The following is a 27699-nucleotide window of genomic DNA, read 5'->3' as shown; positions in this document are numbered from 1 at the left end:
CTAGGAGAAACTGCACACTTCTCACATCTCATTTTGGCACAATTGCATCCAACTGAATCTTAATAATGACTCACTTACATCAGTGACGGAAGGTTTATAAGACTATTGGACTATCTAGAAGAAAGATCTGGACATTTCATACAATAATAAGTAGAAAAGGGTAAAAGAGATCAAAACCGTGAACGGGAGTAGAGATATTTTAAGTTTAAGATTTCATCACAAGTCCTGAACTCTTGCTTCATGAAATGTCAAGGCTCCTTTGCTCGTTTACTTGACTGGGTTAGAGCTTGGGAAAGCCAAACAAACTGAGTATATTGTTTTTAAAAACATAATTTTGTATTCTTGTGATGTTCCATTTGGCTACCAATGGAGATGGATGAGAAAAACAAAATGAACAAACATAAATCTCTGTCACCATTTGAAAAGGCAAATAATTATACAATCAAAAGGAAACAGCAATTACTACAGCAACCCAAGGCATCAACAAAGGCTTTCAACTGTGAATGAAATAAAAGCATGTGAGGCAATGGAAGAGGATTCATTTTAAATGAAATTGTTTGTTCTTCACAAACCAACTGCAGATCATCTGTCTTAAGAGTTACACTGTTATGTATAACGTTACTGCAAACTGCTAGTAAATCATGTTTAGGATCTCTCAGCTTCTGTGGCCTCCCCAGTCAGGATGTCTCTCATGAAATATTTTTCCAAGGGTCTTTATCAAAGCACTGTAGAGCTGCAAAGATTAATCGATAAATTGATTAGTTGTCAACTTTTAAACTAATCGCCAACTATTTTGATAATTTGGTTTGAGTAATTGTTTTAAAAAGTAAAGTAACATTTTTTACAAAAATAAAAATTCTTTGATTCCAGCTTGTTAAAGCGTAACTCTAGCCAAAAGGCAACCTAGGGTCTTTTTGTGAATGTACCCAAGTCAAACCTTTGTTTAACAGCATAATTAGGACAAAAGCACCACTTTAAAGATTTACCACATTCTCATTTTTGGGAAATTGGGTCCACTACTAGATACGATTAGATCAGATAAGATAAGATTTGCTTTAGTGTCCCTGAAGGGACATTTGTTATGGACTCTGTCCATTTCGCAGCTTTGCAAAGACATCACAAAATACCGTAAATAAGCATCTCTCAGCACAAACTCTCATGCAACACAAACATGCGTTCTTATACTGTACATTAGACAGGGACCTATATTGTAAGCACATTAACTACTGCTTTCATTGGCATTTTTGTAATAGGATCAAAATCATTATTTTTAAAACACTAAGAAGGCCTGACACAATGTGAAAATTGTTCAGAAGTATCACCAGGCTCTCTGCACTTGATCCCTCTCTTTGTGCTTTAAAAATTGTGATTTGGATGCGAGCATAGCCGTGCCTAGTCTGACTATGACTAGACCAATCTCAATCTTTTAAGATTAATGTTGCGCATTGATCTGGGGAGTCAGCTGTGTATTTCTACTGCACAAGAGGCGGGATTGAGGTGCATATTTTAAATGATTCTGTCTGCAATTGGATAGTCCTTCAACCAATCAGACCAACGATCCAGGTGACGAAGCAGCGACAGCAGCATCAACGAGTTGCTGCGCTTCATTGGCAGCTATGTTGAATGTAAACAAGAAGCGGCTTGGTCGCTTCTCTGTCACCGTGTTAAACTCGCCAATAGAGTGCCAGGTGGATAAGCCAGTTTGTGATTGGTTCCCACAAAATTGTGAACGGAAGCAGGATAGAATGAGACTGAGCTGCAAGGCAAAGTAAAATCGCCGGCAGATTGGGTTTACCCACTCTAAGTAGTGCTCCTAACACTCCCATTCAAAGGGCCATTTGATGAAAAAACAAACATTCGGTAAATCTAAAATGGAATGTTTCCGTCCTAATTATGCTTCCAAACTAAAGTTTGACTCGGGTACATAAAAAAAATAGACCATAGGTTCCATTTTGGCAAGAATTATGCTTTAAATGTGAATATTTTCTAGTTTCTTCTCTCCTTTGTGACAGTAAACTGAATATATTTAGGTTGTGGACAAAACAAGACATTTGAAGATGTCATCTTGGGCTTTTGGGAAACACTGATCCGCTTTTTTCCACCATTTTCTGACATTTTCTAGACCAAAAAACTAAGCAATTAATCAAGAAAATAATCAACGGATTAATCAACTATGAAAATAATCTTTAGTTGCAGCCCTAAAGCACTGTGTGCATGACAGTGATATGGAGATTATTTAGTCATGAAGCTGTTCATTGTAAACACAATATAAAGTTATGCATTATGTATTTACATCCTTTTGTGCTACTAAGATCTGCCCTGCACTTTGTTCACAAAACGTCAGTCTGTGTTGCCGGCTTCACAGGGGACTATTTTCTCCATGAGCAACTTTGTCCTCATTGAAAAACACAAAGCAATCTCTGCTCTGTAAACTGAAGAACACCAAAGAGGAACACTTCTACTTCACAGAGCTTTGCACACCACCATGCCACTGGGAAGGTCACAAACAATTCATACAGCAGACAAACCACCTGCATATGAACGAGTATCATTTTCACTTCACTGGACACACTGTGATCTTTGATTGCCAGATTATGAAGGACATGACACTGAAACAGGATGCATATTTCTACTGAGAATGAACATTGTGAATTAAAATATCCTTAAATTTACGATTTAAAGAAAAAAAGATTTTCGTGACTTCATGGCAAATCTCTTCAAAAAGGGCTTTCTAGCGTTCTGCCTGCTTCTTTCTTTGAAGTATCAGCTCATTGAGGATTTAAGTTTTTCCTATAAATATGCGTAGCAATCAGTCACCAAGAGTGTATCTACTGTAAGTGGATCAACACATTCAGTTCTTTCCTCCTACAACTATATGCTTTGTTTTTATCCTACAGTAGATGCTCAATACCGTGAAAAAAACTCTGTAATGGGGCTTATAAAGGCCAATGACCGTTTGAAAACGACAAAGGGATGGAAGTCAAGTTGTCCTGAATCAATGGCGCAACATCTGTCTGAATTACATCTCCTAAAGATCTTCTAGAAAGCCCTCTTTTCTTTCATGGAACCATTTCAACTCCATCATTATGAAAATAAACCACAGTTTGAGCTTGTTGTTGCTTTTCTGCTTCTTCTTTTCTACCGCTATTTCAGTTTGCCAGGTGCTTACATATTGACAAGACTATCATGCTACCAAACCTCTTATTGACCCATTGGGTGATTATTCACGGTAGTTTGAGTGACGTTTTCCCTGCATTTCCTGTTTTCCTTCATTCCAGCATTTATTTACTTAACAAGTTCCCCATACATAGCTTTAAATACAATGTGTTATCTTGGAGAAAAGAAAGTATCTGCTTAAGTAGTTGGGTCAGTGCAGTATACAGCAGGCAGAGTTATTCTCTATCATCGCTGTTTCAGCATTCAGTATCAGATTACTTAAAAAAGACTGCATGCAAGACATAAAGAAAGACAAAAGAAGCCGTAGCTGTAGATTTAAAAAAAGCAAAAGCAAAAGTTTTACAGTCTAAAAGTGAACATATGACCAGTAATCATAAAAAGTGAATTAGTGATTTTGGTTTCAAATCAATTTATCCATTGGTAAAATGAAAATGATTTTAAACTTCACCTCATGAAATTGGGGGCGACAAAGAGCTGGGAGTGTGGGTGATGATATGCATTTTAAGTGAACTGGATGATGATAAGGTTGGTAACATTTATTTTTATGATGTCTTGGAGCACATGAGAGAGAATAAATTAAGGCATGTGGGAAAATATCCCCTTTTCTCCCAATGACTTGAGACCCTCAGGAGGATTTACTTTTTCCAGTGATGCACTAGAACAACCAGAAGTGGGTACTGCTACTTCAATGCTTTCCTATTAATGCAGGCTGTGAGAAAAGGCAATTTGCACACAATTACATTTCAACATTGCAAAATGTTGCCTTTTAATCATCTGTGGCCAAATAACTTGATCAGTCTAATACTGTTTTACACACTGCTAAATTGGATATGGATAAATGCCATTACCATACAATGGTGCAAATTTGTAAAATAAAGTAATGATAATATTTGGCAAGTGAAATACTACTGCTTCGTAGTCCTGTTCTCTATCTTCCTGCGAGTGAAAATCCCAGCAGCTAAGGAAGGTTTCACTAAACTGTAGGGGCCAGAAAGTAAGTTTCTAAAAGCTAGAAATCCCAGTGCCTGGCAAATTGATCATTGGATCAACAACTCTATCAACACCATGCAGAGCTATTGTTGGTAAGAGAGAAGCACCCCTTAGAGACAATTTAATGCCATTCAGCTCCATGAGCCAGAAATACTGCCAGGATGAATAATCAGCTATTAAGGACTGCAGTTTGATAAACACAACATGCAACAGAGCACATGGAACTCCGATTTGACTAGATTTTGGGGGTGTGGACTTAGGTTTATTTAGGTTAAGAATCAACTCTGGTTAGCGCTACTTGGGCTTGCTTTGGGCCAGTGTTAGCAGCCAGGATTCCTGGGCAAAAATGGCTAGATGCATGTAATGAACACTGACAGAGCCACAACAACAGAAGTAATTTCTTTTAAAGTTCTCTTTTAAAGACATGGTGCTCTTTTAATGATTAAATAGACCTTAGTGGTCCACTAATACCATATCTGAAGTCTCTTTCCCAAAAGTCAGCCTTGGTGCAGAAATACAGCCACTAGAGCCAGTTCCACAATGAGGTTTCCTTAATATGTGCCATTTTTGAGTCTGTAGCTTTTGGGGGGAGGGCAAGGTTGGAGGCTGGGGGTGTGGCCTTGACCAACTGCCACTTTGCTCATTTGAACGCCGTGATGTCTATTTCTCATGGGTGGGCCAAATTCTCTGGGCAAGCAGAGCAGAGAAAAGGAAGGTAAGGTAACCATAACCTTTATTACCTAGTAAGGAGCAAGATTCCAGATTGGCCCCTCTGAGCTTTCATTTTCTCTCAAAGGCAGAGCAGGATACCCAGGGCTCGGTTTATACCTATGGCCATTTCTAGCTACTGGGGGACCACAGATACGCGGGGGAACGCATATTAATGTTAAAAAACCTCATAAAGTTAAATTTTACCGCCATGGGACCTTTAACTTTTAAACCTGAGGCTGTTTGTCACCTCCTTTATTTCTAAGGCTAATGGCACAGTCACACGTGTCAGCCAGCCAGCTATATATTATTTCCAGCGCAAGTCAGGCTATTTAGCTATGGCCTTTATTACATTATTTAGGCCCTGCAACCAGAAATTTGAATGAGAAGAATTTGTAGCTGCCCTTTTTCAGAGACTATACACAACATCAAGCATACATACAGCATTAGGATTACATTACTTTTATTTTTGCCACAGAATAGTACATATGTCACCATAAATGTGATTTTGAATAACACAGTAGCGCTGCTACTGTGGACACATTCAAGAGATAACTACTGCATGATGCATGCAAGATGCTTGGATAGAAGCAACAATTACATTCAAATTAATTGACTTTTCTCAATGAAGAGCTTTGTGTAAGCTGGAAGTCATTAGCAATATCTGGTTAGAGATGAGCTGACACATCAATAAGAGCAAACTGGGAAACCAAAACCACAACAACAGCATCGATCACTCTGCTGCAGTCCTGGATGGTGGAGAAAAATCACAGTAGCCATCCAGGAAATAGTATTTCAGTCTTCATTACAGTGTCTAACCAGAAAGACGCCTCATCTAAGAGCCATCAGGCTTGGGAGAAAATGGACTGAATGCAGATAAACGATGATGGAGAAGGAGGAAACCAGGACTGAAAACATGGGAGAAAGGGTTTGTGAAGAAGGGAGGAGAGGATGGGAGATGAAATGAGATAAAATGGAGGAAAGAGAGAGAGACAAAATGAGGATGGGTCTGTGCGTTGGAGGTGGGTCGGGGGGGGGATCACCATTAAACTCCACTCGAAAAGAAGAAGAAAAAAAACACATTGAACATGACATTATAGTACATTGCGGAGGAAACCATGTAATTCCGTGGCCTTTCTTGATTGATATCATCTGTACACAACACGAGGCAAGACATGCTGAATGTATACACTGTATAAACATCCTGATATAGGGAAACAGAGAGGAGAGGTACATGAATTTGTGTCTGTTTTATCACAGTAAATGGGTCTGCCAAGTAGTGGGGCAGGCACAGATAGACATGCCAGCTAATGAACAACAGCACTGAATGCATTTGGCATCCCATTATCTGGCCTTGCTGTCCCCTTCTGCCTCTAATGATTTTGAGATACAAGCGCCCACATGTTATTATGCTCCCTGGCCTCTGTTGTCTGTTTGCCTGGCTGCATGCTCTTAGTGTCTGAGATCCAAAATAGTGTGTACAATACATGTTTGTGTGTCAATGTGCTTTAGGGCTCCACTGTTTGTGTTTGTCTCGCTGTGACTGAATGTGTGACTCTGCTGTAGGACGTGAAAGTGTATGTTTTTGTGTGTGTGTGTGTAACCACTACATGCAGTGAGTCTTCTCCTTGCTAAGGCTAATGGCCACATTATGATGAATTGGCTTCATGATTTCAGTTAGGCTGAGTGGTGATTAAATCTTCATTACTGCTTCTGGTCAGTCCTGCTCTACATAGATTGCCAAGAAACTCTATTCCTCTTCATTCTGCAAGAAGTCCCTGACTGAATCAGGACATCCACAGCGACAAACAAATTACAGCTAAGAGAGGAGTGCACAAATAATGAATGCTCTCAAACTCTCACTTCAGCTCTGCAACACTCAAAGATCAGACACGTTTCTCAAAAAAGACTTCATGGCCAGCTCATAAAGCCCGCTCGTTATTTTTAAAATGTCTATGCTCAAAAAGCAACATCAGATCAAACATTCTTTAACAAGAGTCAAAGGTGAAGAGGAAGTGGTATCCTTTGTTTTTGTGAGTAAAGTTAACAGTGGAAGCACACATTTCTCCAAACTTTTTTCCAGTTCTCAGGTTAGGCCAGGATGGTTGGTGTGGTTTAAAGGAAGATGATAACAGACTGATCTGGTTAATACATGAGTTCCAGTAGAGGGCAGACTTTTTCTGAATGTACCCAAGTCAAACTTCCATTTAAAAGCGTAAGTAGGACAGAAACGTCACTTTTAAGATTGACCTTATTTTTGTTTTGGGTCAAATGGCCTTTTAATGAGAATGCTCGGAGCACTACTACTTTCAAAATCACTATTTTTAAAGCACAAAGAAGCCTCAACACAACATGAACCTCGAAGTGTCACCAGGGGCTCTACACGTAAACCGGAGCATTGAGAACATTGTTTGTGTACACAAACTCTTTTTGACTGGCAAGATGGCGGCGACTGGGAAATCAACCAACTTCTAAAGTGAATTGTTCAAAACCTTTCTTTTTAGTAAACTCTGTGTACTCAAACAAAGTTCTCAATAGATAATTGGAATTCTTGCTCTCCAGTATTTGTTACGGTCAAGCACTCCAATGGATCCCAAGAATTTCCTTTAGAAGTTATGCTCAATTCTTATCCTCAAGAATAGGTGTCCTGCATGTCTTAAGAGAAAGTAAATCAGCCAAACGTACTGGATAATAAACTATAAGGGAGGAACCTGCAGGAAACCAGTTCTAAGGACTGGAATAACAATTAGGAGGTTTGCAGTGGTCTTTGAGAAAATGAGAAATAGTTTAATTTCACTCTTGGTGCTCTCCTCCCACGTAAGTGGTTGCATTGAGACTATGTCTAAGAAAAGCTATATTTTGATCAGAGGGTTCACAGTACCTGCTCAACACCTAAAGAAGGGACAATTATGCAAATTTGACATTTTCTCTTTAAGTCAGTATGGCCAAGAGCATCTTCAAGCCCATTTCCAGTTTTTCCAAATCAAGGTAAAAATCACATCCGTTGATGCGGGCGTGACACCCCGATGATAATGCAGCGAAGGCAAGCAGATTTTTGTTGATATTCAACATGATGGCCACCGAAGTGCAGCAACCCATTGGTACCACTGTCACTGCTTTGTCACCCGGGGTGATTGGTCTGTTTGGTCTGTTTGGTTAAATGACTATCCAATCGTGCCATTATGAGGCATTTGAGTGGCATCCATTGATGACGCCCCTTTGGAAATGGTCTGTGAATGAACCTTGTCGCACTCTCAGATTCTTAGTAAGTGTACCATGAGCTGTCCTTTAAAGACAAATAGACAAAATATGAAATATTTTGGACTGACCCGTTTCACATCTTTCCCAAATGTCTCACTGTAGCTAGTTCCAAGAATCTCAAATTGTACATGGGAATTAGAGCCTTCAGCACGGAAGTCCATCATTCCTGTTAGGCCACTGATCCTTCCCTGTAGCAACAACAAGTAGAAAATAGTTACTGTGGGAGATGTCACATTACAAGTGCTGTAGTAGTGATGGTGGAGTTTTCCAGCAAGGAGGTTATGTTTACCATTTGGTCTGTTTGTCTGTTTGTTTGTCAGTAGGATTACAGAAAAGTAAACTTGGTAGAAAGGTTTAGCATGGAACAAAGGAAGAACCCTTTTTCCTTTTTGTTAACATTGTCAGATTGGGCATGACCTTGGTAGAGGGCCGTTCTAATTTTATTTGTCACTGTTCCATAGGTTTAGTTCTAGGCAAATAAGAATTGCCTGCAAGCACTAAAGTAATTTTTACATTATATTTATCATCACAACATCCCTCTAATATAAATAATGGTTTGCATTGATTAAATCAACTTTCTTTGAGTATGTATAAAGCATGCAATGTATGGAAGAAAATTTGAACTGTGACACTTCACAGAATACAAATCATCAAGGGAAAGTTTTCAATTATACCATATCATTTATGCAAATTATCCTTTTAAACAAACACTTAATCAATCAGGCCAGTGGTTACAGTAATTTTTTCAATCATTTCAGGCAAAGGGTGTTTTGGGTGGAATTACTTTTTTAATACAAATTCTGGTAAATCTTTGAAATAGTATGAACTGTAATGGCAATCAATTGATCAATTAAACAATATGACGAGAGCACCCCCTCTTTGTGGTTCTTTGTGTCCCGCTTGGTCATCTTACTGTCACACTTGAGATTTAAGCAGCATGACATGCAACAATGACAAATTTCATTCGCAAATAGAAAATGATAAAATGTATCCATTTAAAAAAAAGAATACGTATAACTTAGCAGAAGCTATAATTCATAATTTCATACAAAGCACCAAACAAAGAAGCAGCTTTGTTAAGAAAAAATAACCTTCCAACTCAAATACCTTTTGGATGGTATCCAACATAGACCATCCTCCATTCCATGGCTTCGTGGACTTTCTCATGCAGTTAAGACTGGCCATACTGTGCCACTTCCTGTCCTCCAGTTTCCTGTAGAAGGCGTTGGCTAGCATCAACACACTGTCATACAGGTATAGATTGGACACCTGTTAGAGTGAAAAACAAGCCATATCAATGAATGCATTCTTGCATTTTGTTGTTGTTGTTAGTGCTGTGCAACAGAGAACAGAACGCAAACTCTGGATACAACAAAGAAAACAAATTTTTGGGGCTCCAAGAAACATCACACAGCCTCATGGTGAACCCTTGTGAGTGAAGCAGTCACAAAGTCACAAAGGCACTATGGTAAAATAAGAAAACCGCAGTGGGGAATAAAAACTTGTATCCTTGCTTGGAGAGAAAAAAGAAAGCATTGGAAAAACTAGTGATCAGTTTTTTATTTGGTCTGTCAATGTTGTTTGGTGTTGAGATGAAGACCCAGTTTCTTTCTTTATTAAAACAATGTTGAAGGATGGCACAGTGAAGTCAGCAGCAACTGCGCTCTGACTGTCCATTGTTTACACTTGCTGGAAACTTTCTGCTGAAACACTGAGGTTTGATTTGCTGCAATCATAGGATTGCGCTCCCTGCAGCAGGTTTAAGTTAAAGATGTGAACTGAAATCATTAGAGGGGCCAAAGAAAAATAATTTCATAATCAATTATTATATATATATATATATATACACACAATAATAATAGTAATATATACAAATACGTAGAGAGAAAGAGATATCTACATTTATATAGGATACGTATATATCCAACTGTCTTCTTCTGACTGCAGTGCACCCTGTCAGGAATCATGTCTATCCTTCCTGTCTCGGTGTGACAGTGGATTTGATAGATCCTCTGGGTCAAAGTCAAATTCTCCCACAGCAGAAGAGCCATGGAAGCAATACGTGCTGCCCCTCTAGGCATTCAGTTCATGACGCATTTAGACTTCAGTCCAAGCCTCTCGGTAGTAAGACATCACACAAGTCAAGTTCACTTTCCTAAAGGTCACTCAATCCTGATCTAATGCAACATAGTAGCTCTGGATATTTGAGCATGCACCACAGCTGACTACTTGTGAAAGGGATTAGTAGAAGAAAAGCACTGCAATCTCCTCAGTGTTAACTATTCTGATAAATGCCTGAACTGCCATTACCCGATATTTAACCCTCTTTTGTGTGAATTATGGAGGACTGTGGGTGCACACACCACATGGTTTTGCCATCTGTCCAAAGAATGAAAAAAAAGAAAAAGGGGAATGAACTTTTCAATAGAGCTACAGAGAACATAGCCATCGCACCTCAGATGGATTCAGCAAAAGAAAAGTCTAAGCAGGCGACCTTAAAGGTGCTCTAAGCGTTAAGTGATGTTACATCTTGTTTATGTTCAAAGTATTATCAAACACAACAAGACTAGCTTGCCCCTCCCTCTACCTCATCCCGTCCCCTCCGTTCTATGCTTCCGCGCACCGACCCCCCATCCCCACCCCCAAATCCTTCTTCTCAGTTATTGGCTGGAACACTGTTTATGTTTCGTGGTGCAGTTTGGCGCAGTTTGTTTTTGTTGAGGTTTATAGACCCTGGGGTGTCTACAGAGACCGCATTTTTTATCTCTGTGTTCTTGGGACAGGCAGCTCGCTCATACAGAATTTACCGGAGGTTAGGAATGCTGGTTGAGAAATCCTTCATACAAATCATAGATAGCATAATCTCTTTTTAAGTACACGTTAATGAATAAAGATTTTATTTACTTCTAAACTATATTTTACTCTATTGAGCTCAAGTCATTCACAGTTGTGCTCATAAGTTTAGGAACCCCCCCAAAAAAAATCCTCTTTTGGAAATTGTTCTTAATTAATTCCTTAATTAAAAAATTAGGAAAAATCCAACCTTTAAGGACAGCAATTTTATTTGTGAATAAATACTTTAACGTAAATACATAAATGTTCTTCCCTAAAATACAGGGGTCATAAGTATGCACACCGCAATGTTAAATTCCCATAGAGGCAAGGCAAGGCAGCTTTATTTGTATAGCACATTTCAGCAACAAGGCAATTAAAGAAAAAAACATTAAAGAATATTTAAAAACGATTTAGAAATTAAAAAACGGACAAAATGCAAGAATAAAAGTTACAGTGCAGCAAAAGAAATTAGATATTGGGTGCCCAGATAGCTCAGTTAGTAGAGCAGGCATCCATATATAGAGGTTTACTCCTCAACGCAGTGGGCCTGGGTTCAACTCCAACCTGTAGCCCTTTGCTGCATGTCATTCCCCATCTCTCCCCTGCTCATGTCTTCACCTGTTCTGTCAATTAAAGGCCTAAAATGCCTAAAATGCCCCGTCATATAATTATAACAATTCAACTTCACTATAAGAAAATATCAATTATTTAAAGAAAGGCAGGTCTTCAGGTCTTGATTTAAAAGAACTGCGAGTACTGGCAGACTAAGCAAGGCTTAGTTTAATCACGGCAAATTTTTCAAAATCTTGAACAACTGTTTCTTGTAGATTTAACTATAAAATCTATGTCACAGACGTGTTGGAGAAATTCTCAGAAATATGTTTGTTTCCTGTTCAAAAATATGATGCAATAAATAAGATTATTTTTTGTTCCTAAACTTGAACTCATAAACTTATGAGCAAAACTGTAAATGACTTGAGCTCAATATGACTGTATTTTCATAAGTATTCATGCCCCCCATAATTGCCTTATCTAGGGAGTGTAATCTATGTTCAGTTGAATACATAATCAGTTCATATTTGCATACATGTGGTACTTGGCAGATGCTTGTCCTACACCACCACACACCACAACTGTGAAAATGGCGTGATCACGAAGGATTCATGCTCATAAATCCTTGCAGCAAACGTGTTGTACACAGAATGGTGGAAAAATACGTTGTGCTTGTTTTATGGTTCTGCCACTCTGGCTCATTACAAGTGTATCCCTGTTGGCTGCCGGAGAAAGTGTGTGAACCATGCTTGTTGTTGCTAAAACACAACAATGCTGTACTATACATACTGCAGAAAAAGGGATAAAATAACAGGAAAAACAAAACCTTGCCACTAGTCAAATACACAACACAGCCTCATCCATCATACTGCTTCAATGTTGTGCATTCCCCATCCTCAAAGCTCAGACTCTCCTCTGAAAGTACCTTCTGTTGATGAATCTGTGACAGTTTGGAACATATTGAGCATTTGCACGGACAGCAGAGAATTTTGAGTCATTTCAGAATTTCGATTGAAGATTTTCATACTTTTCCTGATTTGAAAACTTGCCACCATTGAAATTCATTGTAACCAGCTTAATTTAAACTGACCACATACATTATCAACCTTTTACAGCTACCTTTCAAGCCTACAGTGGGGGGCCATTTGAAACTCAAAAGTTGGAATTTTGGTACCACCACTTAATAGTACAACACTCTTTATTCTCTTCACTCTTCACACTCTTAACTCTTAATGTGTTCTTCTGGCTACATGATTATTTAAAAAAAAAAATCTTCTTTTGAAATGTAATGTGAAACATGTAAGAAGTTATCATTGTATCTGAAAAAAAATATTGTACCACTGCAAATTTTGTGGTTTTCTTGTTGTACGTCCATGTGGGCTGGGAACCTGTTTGCCCATGACACAATTAATCACTTAACCTAATTAACAAGTTTATTTTTAGCTTGTTAGTTTAGCAGAGTATCTCAAAAATCTGTCAACGGTTTGAGTGTAATTTGGCCTTAGAATCTTAATTAGTTTTAGTTATATATCCATATTTTAAGATTAACTGTAAGAGGCATTTTTCAAAGTTTTTCCCTACCTCTAGGGACTGCAGATAGCCTTCCTGTGGGTCACAGAGCAGGGAAGCGATGCGATGATTGTTTCTCATACAGCGAACGTTGGTGTCTCTCCACAATGGGAAGACCTGACGAATGATGGTCATCCGCCCCAGAGAGCTGTGCACCAGCTCCATGATGTCTGCATCACTCACCTCCTGAAAAAGAAAACAACAGCAGAAGTGGAGTTTAGAAAGGTTTTCCTTTTAATCTCAGGTGAAGTATGGTGGCTCTTTTTTTAACAGTGGGGACACAAACCATGAATTTTCAGTTTCAGAAAAGCTGTTGAAAAAGTGGAAATTTGGATAATAAACAGAACGTCAGGAGAGGTTTGCGTTGGCTGTGCCTACTTCTTGAGCAATTAAAATGTCAGATGCCACATTCGGGGCCTACAGAGGAATACAGTAGATACAAGACAAAGTGAGGTAAAGTGAGGATTTCATTTCATTCCTTGTTGCTATTTGTAGAACATTAAGCATTTCTTATTTTAACGATGATCAACCAAAGCCTATTTCAAAAATAATTTCGGTGATGAAAAGAGTCCATGCTTTAGGCCAAAAGACGGACGGTAACATTTTCATCAATTACTGTTTTTCAAATGTCAAATTTTTAGATAGAATTTATCATCTAGCAAAGTCTCTAATTTTTTCTGAACAGTCATTTAGGGAATTCATGTGATTATACGTCACTCTAGGGCTGAACGATGAATTGTTTTTAAATTATAAAAGCGATTTGAAAGAATGCAATTAGCTAATCGGGAAGGCCGCGATTAATTGTACGTGAAATAATGAATGTTTGGTTTTAATTTGATTTAAAAAAATTTCATTCCACTTTGAATAATTCTGTCCACTGTGTTTTCACAAGTTACATGCTGGAATAATGTCATAGAAATGTCCTACATTGAGTTGATTTTGGATTTATTTTTTATTATTTTATTTAACATGATCATAGGTGCAATACCTAGGTAATAAAAATCCCAAATTATAATCTCTGTCAGGAAAATCACATTAAGATTTTGTACCCTAATCCATCAGTATGTCCTTTACAATAATAGTGAATGTGACCCTTGGCCTTCTTGGCGGGATGGCCATGCGGAGGTCAGTGGAGATCTACACCGTGAATCAATAATCACAAGGCATTGAACAGCCTGCTAGTCTCCAGAACAAGGGTCAATGCTGAGGCAGACAGTGAGTCTCTTAGGAAACGTTGGGTTAATATACAGTACTACCTAACAACCAAGCTGTGAGGTTGCTGTTGGGTTAAAAATAAAGCATACATGCCTGAATCTATGCTTCCTATCTGTTTCCTAATCCAACGTATTGTTTTCTGTTCTTTGCATCAACCTCTGTTGTTCCTGCTGGTCTCTGTCCTCCCTCGTTGTTCATTTCTCCTGGCTTCTCACATTGTCTTTCTTTACCTCAAAAATAGAGGTAGAAACTTTAAACCCCTCTGACGTTTTCTCATGTCATTTACATGTTTATATTTTTTAATGCAAAACCACTTGATGGTGAGTAAACTGAATTGATTTATATGGATTCTTTCTGCCAAAACCAGAATTCCCAGATCTTTCATCTGTGTACAGCGTGAGTAAAACACTCCTCAGGTAATTCTAGCTCATTTATTTTAGTTTAGTAGAGTCTTTATCTTACTCAGTCAGGTGAAAATTATGAATATTCATGAGTTGCCGTGACAAATTAATCAGGGAAATCATGCTGCATGGTTCACAAAGTTGAACCCTCAAGACCAAGCTAATAACTTACAATGGCACCCAGTCCAAGTGTTCACAGGTTTGTGTCATAAACTGACCCGTCCACTTATCGATGGGACAGGTCTGACATGCCTTTTTAGCTCTGTTTAAGAAGAAAGTACAGACAATGTGACATATTGCACTTGTACAATATGCACACAAAAAGGACCAATTCTGTAAAAAGAATGTAGGAATGATACATCAAGGCCTCTGACTACAATGATCATCCCATTGATTGGAAGCATTATGAATCTAAATGGTGATTACAATAACAAGTCAAATCACAATATAATTCAGAACTAAAAAAAATCGGTTCAGGTGTTAAGCACCTTAGAGGTAAACCACTCAAATTTCTGAAAGAGTGAATACAGTGCGGCCATGTTTCAAAGACAGCCAACTACCAAAATACATTAACAAATCAAGTTCAGATGACAGATTATCCTCTTCATGCTGCTCAGTCACTATCATTAATCACGCATGAGAAAAAGAAAAGAAAATGGTAATCATGGCGATTTAATTAGAAGTTAAGGTGCTTCTTGAAGCTGCAGACAACTAAATTGAGAAGTAATGTCAGGGAAGAGTCAGAGAAGGAGAGCACAGCACAGTTTGTATGACATTAATTCGAGCTATATTTGCCTATAAAACACATACATGTCTTTTTTATGTGCTTTCAGGGTATTTTTGAGAAAAAGGTAATTAGTCAGTCAGAAGATAACCACAAAATTATTTTATTGTCCAATTATTTTATATAGTAACTGAATAATTTGTGTCCTATTGTCCTTTTGCAACAGAGAAAAACAATTAAACATCACAAACAGAAAATAACGCAAAGGCAGCAACAACAATAAAGAGCCTTTGCTGAGTTGTGTTACTGATTTTCAACATATTAACGCTTATACTGAATTAAAGCTGCCTTCTTTCATCAAACACTAGGAATGATAATCAAGTAAAATTGAAGGATTTCACAATTACATCAATGCTATGTCCTATTCCATCAGTGCTGTTTTTTTCTTCATTTTAATCACATTTACTTGTTTTTCCCAGATTGAGGGAAAATACAACCCTTTCATGTGGAAAACCATGTATGAAACACTGCAGTTATATTCTGTATTCAAATATGAACCACAGCCACCACCAATTTGCATTTAGTATTCAGCACATGTATGGGGACTTAAAATAATTTCATTGTATTTGAAAAGTTTCCACAATAAATCAGATCTACAGTAGAGAACAAGAGCTATTACTCACACAGAAATCTTTTTACAGTTTCTTTAAAAGCATTATGACATGCAATTATATTTAATTTTGTCTTGTATGAACAAATCAGACTAAGATTACATATCAAATGAAAAAACCTTTAAACTTGAAAAAACTAAACTCATGATATTTGGAAATTGTGCTGTAATTACAGATGTTATAATAGTAATAGATAATGAAAGTCCATGAAAGTAAATTTCTGGGTGTTGTACTTGACCACAAACTGTGCTGGAAGTCCTACATTAAATATCTATGCATGAAGATGGCCAGGAGTATTGGTATATTGAGTAAAACTAGATACCTTATTAAACCAAAATACATTACACACTCTGTACTGCACACTTATTTTACCATATATGTTAGATTGTGTGGAAGTTTAGGGAATTGCCGACAAAAGCAATTTACAAAATGTTTGCACATTGAAAAAAAGAGCAATTGGGATTATAAATCACACCTGGTATTATGAGCACACTAATCATCTGTTTTTTTTATTCACATTTGCCAAAATGTATGGACATTATTACATTCAAAACGGCGCAATTTAAAGTTAAAGAAAATAATTTACCATGTAACATGAAAGGGGAATATCATCTAAGAGGACATTGTATGTTAAAGCAACCTTTTGTGCAAACTACTGCATGTGTGTTTCAGTTTGTGGGGTCTTCTTATGGAATGGACTGAATAATGACATCAAGCAGAGCCATAATGGCATTCAGTTCAAAAATAGACTATAGAAATCAATACCTGACCAATAGAGAAAATAATAGACCCAAATATAGGAAGGAAAATGTTATGTAAAGGTATTTTTGTTTATTTTTAGATATTGTTGTAAGTTATTGGAAGATCTGAAAGATTGTATTTATATTAAAATTGATTATGTCTGCTCCTTCTCAAACTAATATAATATATATACACACACACACACATTATATATATTTTACACAGTCTATATATATCCATCCATCTTCGTCTGCTTATCCGGTATCGGGTTGTGGGGGGAGCGGTTCAAGCAGGGGACCCCAAACTTCCCTTTCCCGAGCCACATTAACCAGCTCCAACTGGAGGATCCTGAGTTCTTCCCGGGCCAGGTTGGAGATATGATCCCTCCAACTAGTCCCGGGTCTTCCCCGAGGCCTCCTCCCAGCTGGACGTGCCTGGAACACCTCCCTAGGGAGGGTCCCAGGAGGCATCCTTACCAGATGCACAAACCACCTCAACTGGCTCCTTTTGACGCAAAGGAGCAGCGGCTCTACTCAAAGCTCCCCCCGGATGACTGAACTTCTCACACTATCTCTAAGGGAGACACCAGCCACCCTCCTGGGGAAACACATTTCAGCCGCTTGTACCCTGGATCTCGATCTGGATGACCATAAGTGAGGGTAGGAACAAAAACTGACTAGTAGATCGAGAGCTTTGCCTTCTGGCTCAGTTCTCTTTTTGTCACAACGGTGTGATAAATTGAATGTAATCCCGCACCTGCTGCACCGATTCTCTGACAAATCTCCTGCTCCATTGTCCCCTCACTTGCAAACAAGACCCCAAGGTATTTATATTCCTTCACTTGGGGTAAGGACTCATTCCCTACATAATTTTCATTAAAAATAAATAAATGAAATGAAATGAAAAACAAGTCCATACAGCTAGTTTTTTTGGCACTATGTCACCTTCCCAGCGGATCAAAACAGTTATTTCCTATTAAAGATCCATGCTATTTTAAGGTGAGGTCAAATCAACCACAGCACACCATAAGTCCATGGCCTTTGAATTTCTTGAAAGGCTTTTTGAAAAAGAGCAAACACTAGTGCAACCTGTGGGCACCTACACAAATGGGGGTGGGACCACAAAATCTTTGCAGCTTTGGGAAACAGATGTGTAAAGAGGCTGCATAGGGATGAACACATTTAAATAGTTAGAAGAAGGCAGTATCACGAGGTGTCTTTCCTGTCTTTTTGCACGACGTGAGGTTATTTTTGTAGTTTGATGAAATATGTTTGTTTACTGCCCGTTTTGGATAATTTATTAAATAATTAAAACAGTTGCATTTAGTTAATAATATGTACATATATGGTCGTGCACATAATTCTACTACTTTTTTTTTCTTATTAAGATTATTTTTGGGGCATTTTAGGCCTATATATGTAAAGGACAGCTTAGAAAAGGGAGAGAGGGGGGAATGGCGTGCAGCAAAGTATTGCAGGTTGGAGGTGGAGGCGAGCTACTCGGGCACCTTTTAAATAGAAAAATATAATGCAATAGTCTGGCCGTTAACAGTTTATGATTACCTAAAAGGTAAGGACTTTAAATTAAAATGAACCAAAGAACCATTTGCAATAACTTGTAGTCTGAGCGGGCGGAAATACAAAATACTTAATGCAAAATGCATGATAGAAAATTGCACTGCACTGTGTGATCTGCATCAACATAACATAACACAAAACATGTACTTTAACCTAGGAAGATAGACTGTGATTGTTTTAACACTTAAGATTAGATTGGCTGATAAAATATAGCAGGATATCTCAAATGCGACATAAGGTGAAAAAGCATGTAAATAATTACATTATTTAATCAATGCACTCGTTTTTATCGTACATTGCAACTGTTTAATAGTAATCCCATTACGTAGCTCATTGTCCATGAGTACAGTGCAACGTTTATCTATACATGAGTTGGTGCTGAGGGTTGCATTGCTATGATGGAACTTACATTTCAGCCTAGAGGTGCGGGGGGTGACATATGTAAAAATGAAACTGTAACTGCTTAATATTTTGATAAGGTGGTTTGTGAATGAAGTCGCCTGTCTGGTATCCTTTAGATTTATGACCATGAAGCCATGAAGGATGTCTCCTGTGGTCACCATTTGTGGGTTAGTACATCATTTTTTGACCTCTGAATTGGGTTTCTGGACAGATTCTCATTGTTCTTAATGATACAAAGAATCAAAATAGCAACCCAGGGTTTTGAAAAATGCAATGTTTCAGAGTACTTTGAGTAATCAATAAGCTAACTGGAAAATACAGTATATATTATATTTATATATTTTCTCGTAAGTGGCCTCTTCAGGAATCCTCCGACCTGTCCGTCAGTCTGATGTGGCGGAGATTGTTTCAGAAGAAAAGGGTTTCCATCACAGTTGCTTGACGGGCAGTTACCAAAGACATCAGTCATATCATGACTGTCCTCCTCGACTCTGTCTGTCACAGCAGGCACAGCCACCTAATCCATCAAACATTCTAAGGTGTCACCGTCCCGCCTTGGAAGGGAAGAAAACAACAACAAATTCCCCCATAACGTGCAATCCATCTGAGTTCACTAGACGGTGTCAGAAACAGACAACCTTCTGTGTGCTAGCAGCTGCAGCACCCTGGTTTGGTGGGTGGTTTAGGAAGACGCACGCCTGCCTGTCATCCCCGTGCCCTGCTGCTCATAACAAGTGCTGCACTTCTTAAACTAAACATAAAAGCTTTTTTCTTTTCTTTTTAAACATTATATTGATCCTTTTTGTTTGGAATAAGTTTCATACCCTGAGGGCTCGTCAACTGTGTGCCATTCAAACCCACTCCTTTGGTTTTAAAATGCATTAGTGTCAGTCTTAAATTACTGAAAAAAAGTTTGTTGAGAGAAAAGTTCATCGTTTTAAACTCAAACAGTTTGTCTTGGAGTTTGACCTATACTAAGGACTATACTGTAGGCTACAGGCTACTTCAGTCTTTACTTTATAGAAGTGTCATACAAAATATCTTGAGGACATCCTCAATGTCCTTGATGTGATCAACAGCCTTTATTACTGTATTACTGTAACTTTAAATCTTTAAGTTATTGTATGTGATATTGTCTTTCTACTGTAATGCTTATGATATCTCTGAATGAAATGACTACCTAATCAGGGTTAGCTGTATTCCTTTGTGTTTATCTTTGTAATTATACTCACTCATCATCATCATCATCATCATCATCATCATCATCATCATCATCATCATCATCCCTCTCCATCCCTCTCCCTCTGTGCTCTTATCACATTTCTAGCTTGACAGCTACATTCATTGTGCCATATGATGCCACTGGTGGCAGATTAGCATAACTGCTTGTCGTCCAGGATTGAATGAAATGTGAGACCTCACTGACTGTATGGGGTGGAAAGGCTGACAGGAGCCTGAGGAGCTGATGGGGCGGGCAGGCACGTGACAGTGAGCTTCAAGATCACCTGGTTAAAATGAATGTTACAACTCAGTCCCGCCCAGGCAGCTGAATAGGAACAACTGTCAGCTAGGGACTGTCGATGCATAAAGGGGTAGAAAGCTGTTATTTCCCTGCAGGATTTTGTGATACACCCAGATTGCATCTGATCAGGCTAACAGGATTTCCATGTATACAGGAAACAGTATCTACCTGTTGAGCAAGAGAGTACAGATTTCACCAGCAGCTGCTACAAAAGGAGAGGGATTCACGGTTGTTGCAGTTTGTAATAATACCTTGAAAAGATAATAAAATAGAAACATACTACAAATCCGAAAATCTCATTCTGATAATCAATGTGCTTGCTGGCCCTCACGTATTTCAGTGAATTAAAAAACCTTGTGCACACTTGTGCTATCAGCCATGTGGGAGGCTGCTTAGAAATTAAATCACAGGCTAATGGAAACAGATTAGCTCTGTACCTTTCTTTAAATCTCCTTTCCCTTTCCCTTTAGAGATAAGCAAGATTTGTGGATAAATCATTTGCTGTTCGATACATGCCTGGATTCAATTTACAAGGTGACTCTTGTTGATCAAGGATTAGGAATTTAAAAGGCTCTAGGAGAAAATTAAAATCTAAACAAAATGTGCTACTAAGGTGCTCAGAGTTCATGTTTTGTACATGAGAGGAGCTGTGGAGGCCAACGGCTGGGAGATAAATAGATCGGCATGAGTAGTAATTGAATTTTCTTGTTCTTGTGTTATTATCATTTCAAGGTAATTGTCAGTATATCTTGGGGAAGGGATTAAAAGCAGGCAAACAAATAAGAAGAGAGCAATATGATCAAAATGTACAGGAAATAGAAAAGAAAACAGAAAAAAGAGCAAGAAAATGAAAGCAGGGATATATTACATTGTTTACAGACACAACATGCACATTCTTTCCCCTACAATGTGCACCAGGGAGAAATAACTCTACAGTAAGCCACATCACATCAACCATTAAGTAGTGCCATAGAAATTAGCATGCAATTAGTTCATACGTTCCAGAGTCGGATGCGATTTAAGCTAATGTCTAAGTGGAAGTGTGTGGTAATTGACTGAAAAGACATGCATGAATTTGTATGTGAATACTGTTTTATAATAAGAATAACAATCCTGATTCTATCGACTGAGACTACTTAAGTCTTTTTTGGAGACAAATAAACAAATTGTGTAATGTGTAAGATGCCAGACACGGATCAAGTTTGAAAGAAATCAAGGTCTCATGAGCTGTTGTAAATATTTCGGTTATGTGTGTGCTAAAATGCATGGTGGAAATCAGTTGAAACACATGAGGCAGTAATTCTATAAAAGCTCATTATAGTCTAAACGAGGTAATTTACATACCAGTGGTCTCATTTATAAAACTGTGCTTAGGATAGTAAAAGTGTACATACGCCCAAAAGCCAAAAAGGGCTTATTCCAAAAAACATTCAGATTGGATTTAAATGTGAATCAGTCTCTTATCCAGCCCTGAACACACCCATTTTTACCCATTAATAGTCAATGCAAAGCACCTCATGAATGCTAAACATCAGTATGGTAGTTTGTCTTTCATTACGCCAAATCCTGACTAGCGAAAAAGCTAAAAACTTCTCAGACTGAATTATAATTTCGGCCTGTTCTCGCACAGTGTAGGAAACCTGATCTATAGGCTACCTTTCTTATTAATATCTTCCAAAATGGCAGGCATTACGCCACTCAGGGATGGTTGCAATATACCAGACCTACATAATAAGATTTAACTATATTTTATATCCAGACAAGCCTTAGTGATAAAGTTGAAGGTTATATTTAATATTTATATAAAACACTTAGCTGTCTGCCATTTAGCGCTGGAAACAAACACCACCAGAGTGGGGGAGGATCTGTATTTGGACTGGAATGGCATGGTTCCGGCACTGTGCCCTCCCTACTGGACCCAATTAAGTACATAGATCCAAGAGCACAGCTTTAGGGAATGTAAATCAGCATATTAGCCAGTCATTGTCATGGTCCCTGAAGTCTCTTTCTCCTGATCCTTCCACTGGCGTAGTCCTCTTGCAGTGCAATTCTGCATCTTTACACGCAAGGGTCACTGCGGCATTTATGTTTACAACACATTTGTTAGCAAACATTAGTTTAACGTTAGTTATTGTAGACACCTTGCCAAAACCACAGCATCAACTAGATACAATAAAAGACAAGATGCAATTTGAATACAAATGTCTAACACACTTTATTCTTCCTGCAGGTTTTGTCACAAACAGTATTAAAGTTTGGACTGATAACGAGGACATTAAGTGTAACGATTGCGCAAGAGCTTAACGGCTGTATTTCCAGACATTGACATTTAAAGCTTTATACAAAATTTTAAAGACAGATATTTAGTTATTTACACTGTGTTCTGTGGTTATCTAATGGTAGATTGTTTGATGCTATCCTGTGTTCCATGCCGTCGGGCCATCTCCTCTTCATGTGCTCCTTAGCAGACAACGCGATGGTGTGACAGCGGCCATTAAATATTAAGATCAATACTTAAAAATATTACGAGTTTGCGTGGAGGACTGCACATTCTCCCGTCAAGTTTGTTTACCACACATGACTACAGTGTGTGAAAATTGATTGTTGCTTAGACGACATGGCTATCTGGGCAACATACACACAATCATGCTCCATGGATTAGGGATCAATATGGGTCTTGTTTTGGATGTTGAGCATAGATTTTTTTATAAGTGAAGAGGTGACATTTCATTAAAACACATGGAACTCCTATTAGGCACCGCAGTGTATGTACTCCAGGTTAATCATGGGGACAAAAATGTTATCTGAAGTCTTTCTTTCACACTGCTTTTAGTATCCGTCCAATCCTATGACACCCCCCACTTTATTATCAAATAATATTGAATTAAGGGAAATGCATTGCAGAGGAGCAGTCTACTTGTATTGCTTGTATTTCTCTGTAAGTGCATCTGAATTTTGTGCTGTTACTGCCACTTTCAGGTCAGCGTCATATACACTGAGCATTGGTACAGAGGGGGAAAAACACACTAACGTCAACAGCTAAAGGGAGGACAATTATACAATATCACATTAAGGCTCAGTCGCTTAGGCAGCCAAGATAAAATGAAAACAAAAGACGTGCAGCTTATTTAAATGAATGTGAAAGTGTGCACAGTGACAGTGTAGTAGGTTTTCATGTGTTTGTGTATGCCTTGGCAGCATATGTGACTGTGTTGACAGAGGCAAACTCACACTAAGGTCTAAAATCAATCAGGTGCAGGTGTGCTTAGCCTTACCTCATTGGCATAGACCCAGTGACTGTCCTTGGATGCCAGGTTTGTTTCCACAGCCTGTAGTGATAATACAAAAGAGAAAGAGAGAGGACAGACAAAGAAAGAAGGACATTTTCAGAACCTTGTGTGCATATCACAGAGATCTTACAATAGCTCATGTCAGTCAACCCCCGGGTCTGTCTGGACCTTAATTTGTAAACCAAGACATCCTGGATCACAGAGAGAGTGCTGGTCCAATGGGTCAGGGAAGGAAATAACACCATGCATAAATATCACACTGCCTGGAGGATATTGGACATACCAGCCATGATAATATAATAATTATGCCATGTTGAGCACACCAGGTATATGCAAGGTGAATATATTACAATGGATTTGAAAATGAAGTACAAATGCACATATTATGGCCACTACTATGGGACTTACTTCATTAGCCCTACTCACTTCAGGGAATTTGAAAGTAAGTAAGAAAATGTGAAGCCTGCAGAAATTGGTGCCACTATTGGATATAAATCTGGACCCTGTCAGATTCTGTGTCACTAGAGAGTTAGTCTCGCATTGTCAGACCTCACTTCGCAGCGCTGTGGAAGAGGGTCTGGCCGGTCCACACAGCATTTTCGGATAGGAGAAAAAACATGCAGTGATTTATTGGCATTTCTTTAAACCCAACCACAATTATCAACAAGTGCCGGACAGAGAAACGGTGCCTCTGCAAAATAACCTTGGGAAGGAACTTGTTTTGGTGGAACATTTGTACGTTCAAAGGTTGTTTTAGTCGTGCAACAGAAAACTCAGATTCGACGGGTAGTCTAGCTAGCTGTCTGGATTTACCCTGCAGAGATCTGAAGAGCAGTTAACCAGAGTCCTCATAAATCAACCGGAGGTTAGAATGAGACGGGCATCCGGCAAAATTACCGGCGGCCCCTAAACAATCCCGGAAATAAAACGTTGTCGATGAAGACTGCTAGAGGGTCAACTCTGAAGAAATACAGACTATTATAAAAAAATATACCAAAATATAAACACCTGCTAAAGATGTGAGGTTTTTAGTGAGATTTTAAGGCTGAGAGGACAGGCTCTGTACTGAGTGCACAGCTTTCTCTACAGTGTGACTGATTTAATTCTAAGAGGTCAAAACTTCAGCAACACTATTAGTATAAAGACCACCGTTGTCAGTCTAATGCATTTTCTGCTAGTTGCCTTGAGCCTTCATTAGGATCATCCAATAATGAGGTATGACAACGAAATTGCTTTTCATATTAACTGTTGAGTTTCCATCTCTTAAAATTCAAAGAATTGCTCGCTGTGAAAAAAATCTGTGCACTCTTACTCCACCTTTGACCTGTTTATATTTTCCCCTTCTCTAGGTGGCTTAAGTAGGTGAAGTTTTGCCAGCAATCCCTACTGTGTTTCAATTGTTTTAAATTTAAAATGTGATGGAAACTATATATTGACAGGTACTTTGTGTAATAGTCTCTCCCATTATCCCATCCCACTGCTGTCAGGCTGATACCCTCTGTATCTAAAGTCTTTTGTCAGGTTGTCATGTTTAAACCAAGTTACACATATACACAGTAAATAAATCTGAATTTTCCAGGAAAATCAGGTTTCTTTACCCCAATTAATGAAACTGTGTCTACATGAAACAAATTGTACTGTAATCGTTTACTGAAGTGCATGTGCTGTAAGTGACCGGAAGCCTTTCCGTGCAGGTGAAAATAACCAAACAAACCATTCATCCGATTATGAAGTTCCTACACCTGTCATGAGGCCGCACACATTTGACATCTGTCATGCTTAACATCTCAATGCATGCCCTTTCCTGCAAATTGCTATCATTAGTGTCCAAATGAATCCCTTTCACACCAAGCAATGAAGACTGATGTCTCAACATATAACCGGCTGAAACATGTTGGATTTTTACTCAACAACACCATGCTCATTAATACTAGCTGGTGCAGAGCACAGCACCAAAGGCTGCCAATCAATCTTCTAACCTTGGAAGAGTCTTCATTGGATTTTAATGCTCCTCTCATTCCCAGATTGAGCTCATCAAACTGCAAGAGAACCATACCAGTGCAGGAGCAATATTTACTTCCATGGTTGAAATACCACATCATGTTAAAGTAGAACGTGTGGACTTTATAAATTGCCCTGAAATTCAGATGTGTAGGCTAACATTAGCAATGAATGCTGTCCAATACCAGAGAGATGCAGGTCTGAAGATTTATAGTATGTGGAAAAAGACGAACTATTGTCCCCTCTGCTTACTTAACTACATGGGTCTAAAATAAAAAAACAACATTGTTTGATCCTTCCATCACTAATTGGACATTGTGAATAATATGCATTTGCAATGTTGGTATTGTAGTTTATATTTTAATTCATGTAATATAAGTGATTACCATGCTACAAGTGACATTTTAAATGTGATAAAGGCAGAGATGAAAGTAAATATTTCACTACTGTCTCACACAACCTTAAGGTACAACATAACACTGGAGGGCGTGTGTGTGTGTGTGTCTGTGTGCATTTGTTTGCAGGCATGGAACAAAGCAAGATTCTAAGAAAAATGAAGGCTACGATGCTCAATGTAGAGCCGTAGGGACCACTTTAGGCAAAAGGTGAACAAAAAGAAAGAACCGAAGCAGATACTGTAGAAGAAAGGGAACCGTGTGTGTGGGGGAGGGTATATGTGTGAGTGTTTTTCTAGGTAAACTCAAAGATTTTCTAAATAAATACACATACATAGAAAGATTTCATTTCTATGTTTGAGTTGGATTATTTCACTGAGATTGCAGACTTTTTCACATGGATAATTGCATTAGCACTTGAACCATCCTAGAATAAGACAGTAGGACTTTCTGCTTCGACAAGAGACATAATTGACACAATCTTTTATCAGCAAAACAGCGTTAAGTTAAAAGCAAAAGATAACTCGGGGGTTCCTGTAATCTGTATGATGGGACAATGTCAGCCAAATCCTTTTTATGTGCGAGCAACCCATTAATTAAAATCATCATATTTCTCCAGTCCTAAAAACAATCTGACAATGAGAACTCTTTTCTCTGCCTTGAAAAATAACCACAAAGAGAGACAAAAGCTCCTCAATTCTGACGGTTTAAAAAATGGGTAAAAAACTGTAAAGTACAGTAGGCCGCATATGCAGATGCATGGTGATCGTTATAATAGGTGCCCCCACGAGTACTGTGTTTGTCTGTGCACAGCACGTGATGCACATAGGGGTGTAGAAACTAACAAATAAATCTACTACTGTGTTCCAAAAATGAAGCAGTCTGTAGCTGATTATTTTAATAAGCAAAGTAAAGAGAGAGAGGAGGAAGTTTCAACTTAGACGCAACTAATGATGAAAGTGTAAAGTGACTGCATTCATATAGCACTTCTCTAGTTTTATCGACTAAGCAATGCACTTTTATACTACAGGTACTATTCACCATTCACACAAACATTCATACACTGGTGCCAGGCTGCCAGACAAGGTCTTGCTCATCAGATAAAGATCAGCATCGGGAGCAATTTGTAGTTCAATGCCCAAGGACACTTCGAAAGAGCCAGGAATCTAATCACCGATCGGTAGAGAACCGCTTACCGCTGGAAGAAGAAAAAATACCTCTTAAACTCACAAAGGCTAACACAGTACCCGCGGTTGCTGTACAAGTGGAAAGCTATGCCGAATGTGTATTGTAGGCAATGTGGCCCATTCATTGCTGGCTACTCTAAACTTGTTACCACAGTGTTTCCCACACATAGACTACTTTGTGGCGGTGTGCCACACAATCAACACCGGCCGCCACACATTGGCCCCCATTTATCAACCTAATGTAGAAGCCAGCGCAAATATGAGTGCAGAAATCCTCCTACAACAGGCTTCTCGTGTGATTCAAGAAACGTTTGTATCACACCAATCGGATGTACGCACATTTCATGAATGAGGGCCAGTTTCTGTCATCAGGGAAACAGTGTTGCCAACTTAGCGACTTTGTCACTAGATGTGGCAACTTTTAAGGCCCCCTTTGTGACTTATTTTCACAAAAGCGACTAGCAACACATATGGCAACTAT

The 27699-nt window shown here is 38.6% G+C and overlaps 1 protein-coding gene across 3 annotated transcripts in view; it reads right to left on the bottom strand.

Annotated features, from left to right (window-relative positions):
- The window catches only part of grid1a (glutamate receptor, ionotropic, delta 1a), a 230198-nt gene that overhangs the window by 25969 nt on the left and 176530 nt on the right, over positions 1-27699 (bottom strand). For all 3 annotated transcript variants that reach the window (XM_034898223.1, XM_034898226.1, XM_034898224.1), the window contains exons 5-8: positions 23621-23674; positions 13105-13278; positions 9244-9405; positions 8205-8324 (exon numbers count right to left, since the gene is read on the bottom strand). In XM_034898223.1, coding sequence (XP_034754114.1) covers positions 8205-8324; positions 9244-9405; positions 13105-13278; positions 23621-23674 — 510 coding nt within the window. The remainder of the gene's footprint in view (positions 1-8204; positions 8325-9243; positions 9406-13104; positions 13279-23620; positions 23675-27699) is intronic.

This window comes from Etheostoma cragini, chromosome 17, assembly GCF_013103735.1.
Source record: "Etheostoma cragini isolate CJK2018 chromosome 17, CSU_Ecrag_1.0, whole genome shotgun sequence".
In the NCBI taxonomy this organism is placed as follows: Eukaryota; Metazoa; Chordata; class Actinopteri; order Perciformes; family Percidae; genus Etheostoma; species Etheostoma cragini.
This window is presented reverse-complemented; position numbering and strand designations above follow the sequence as displayed.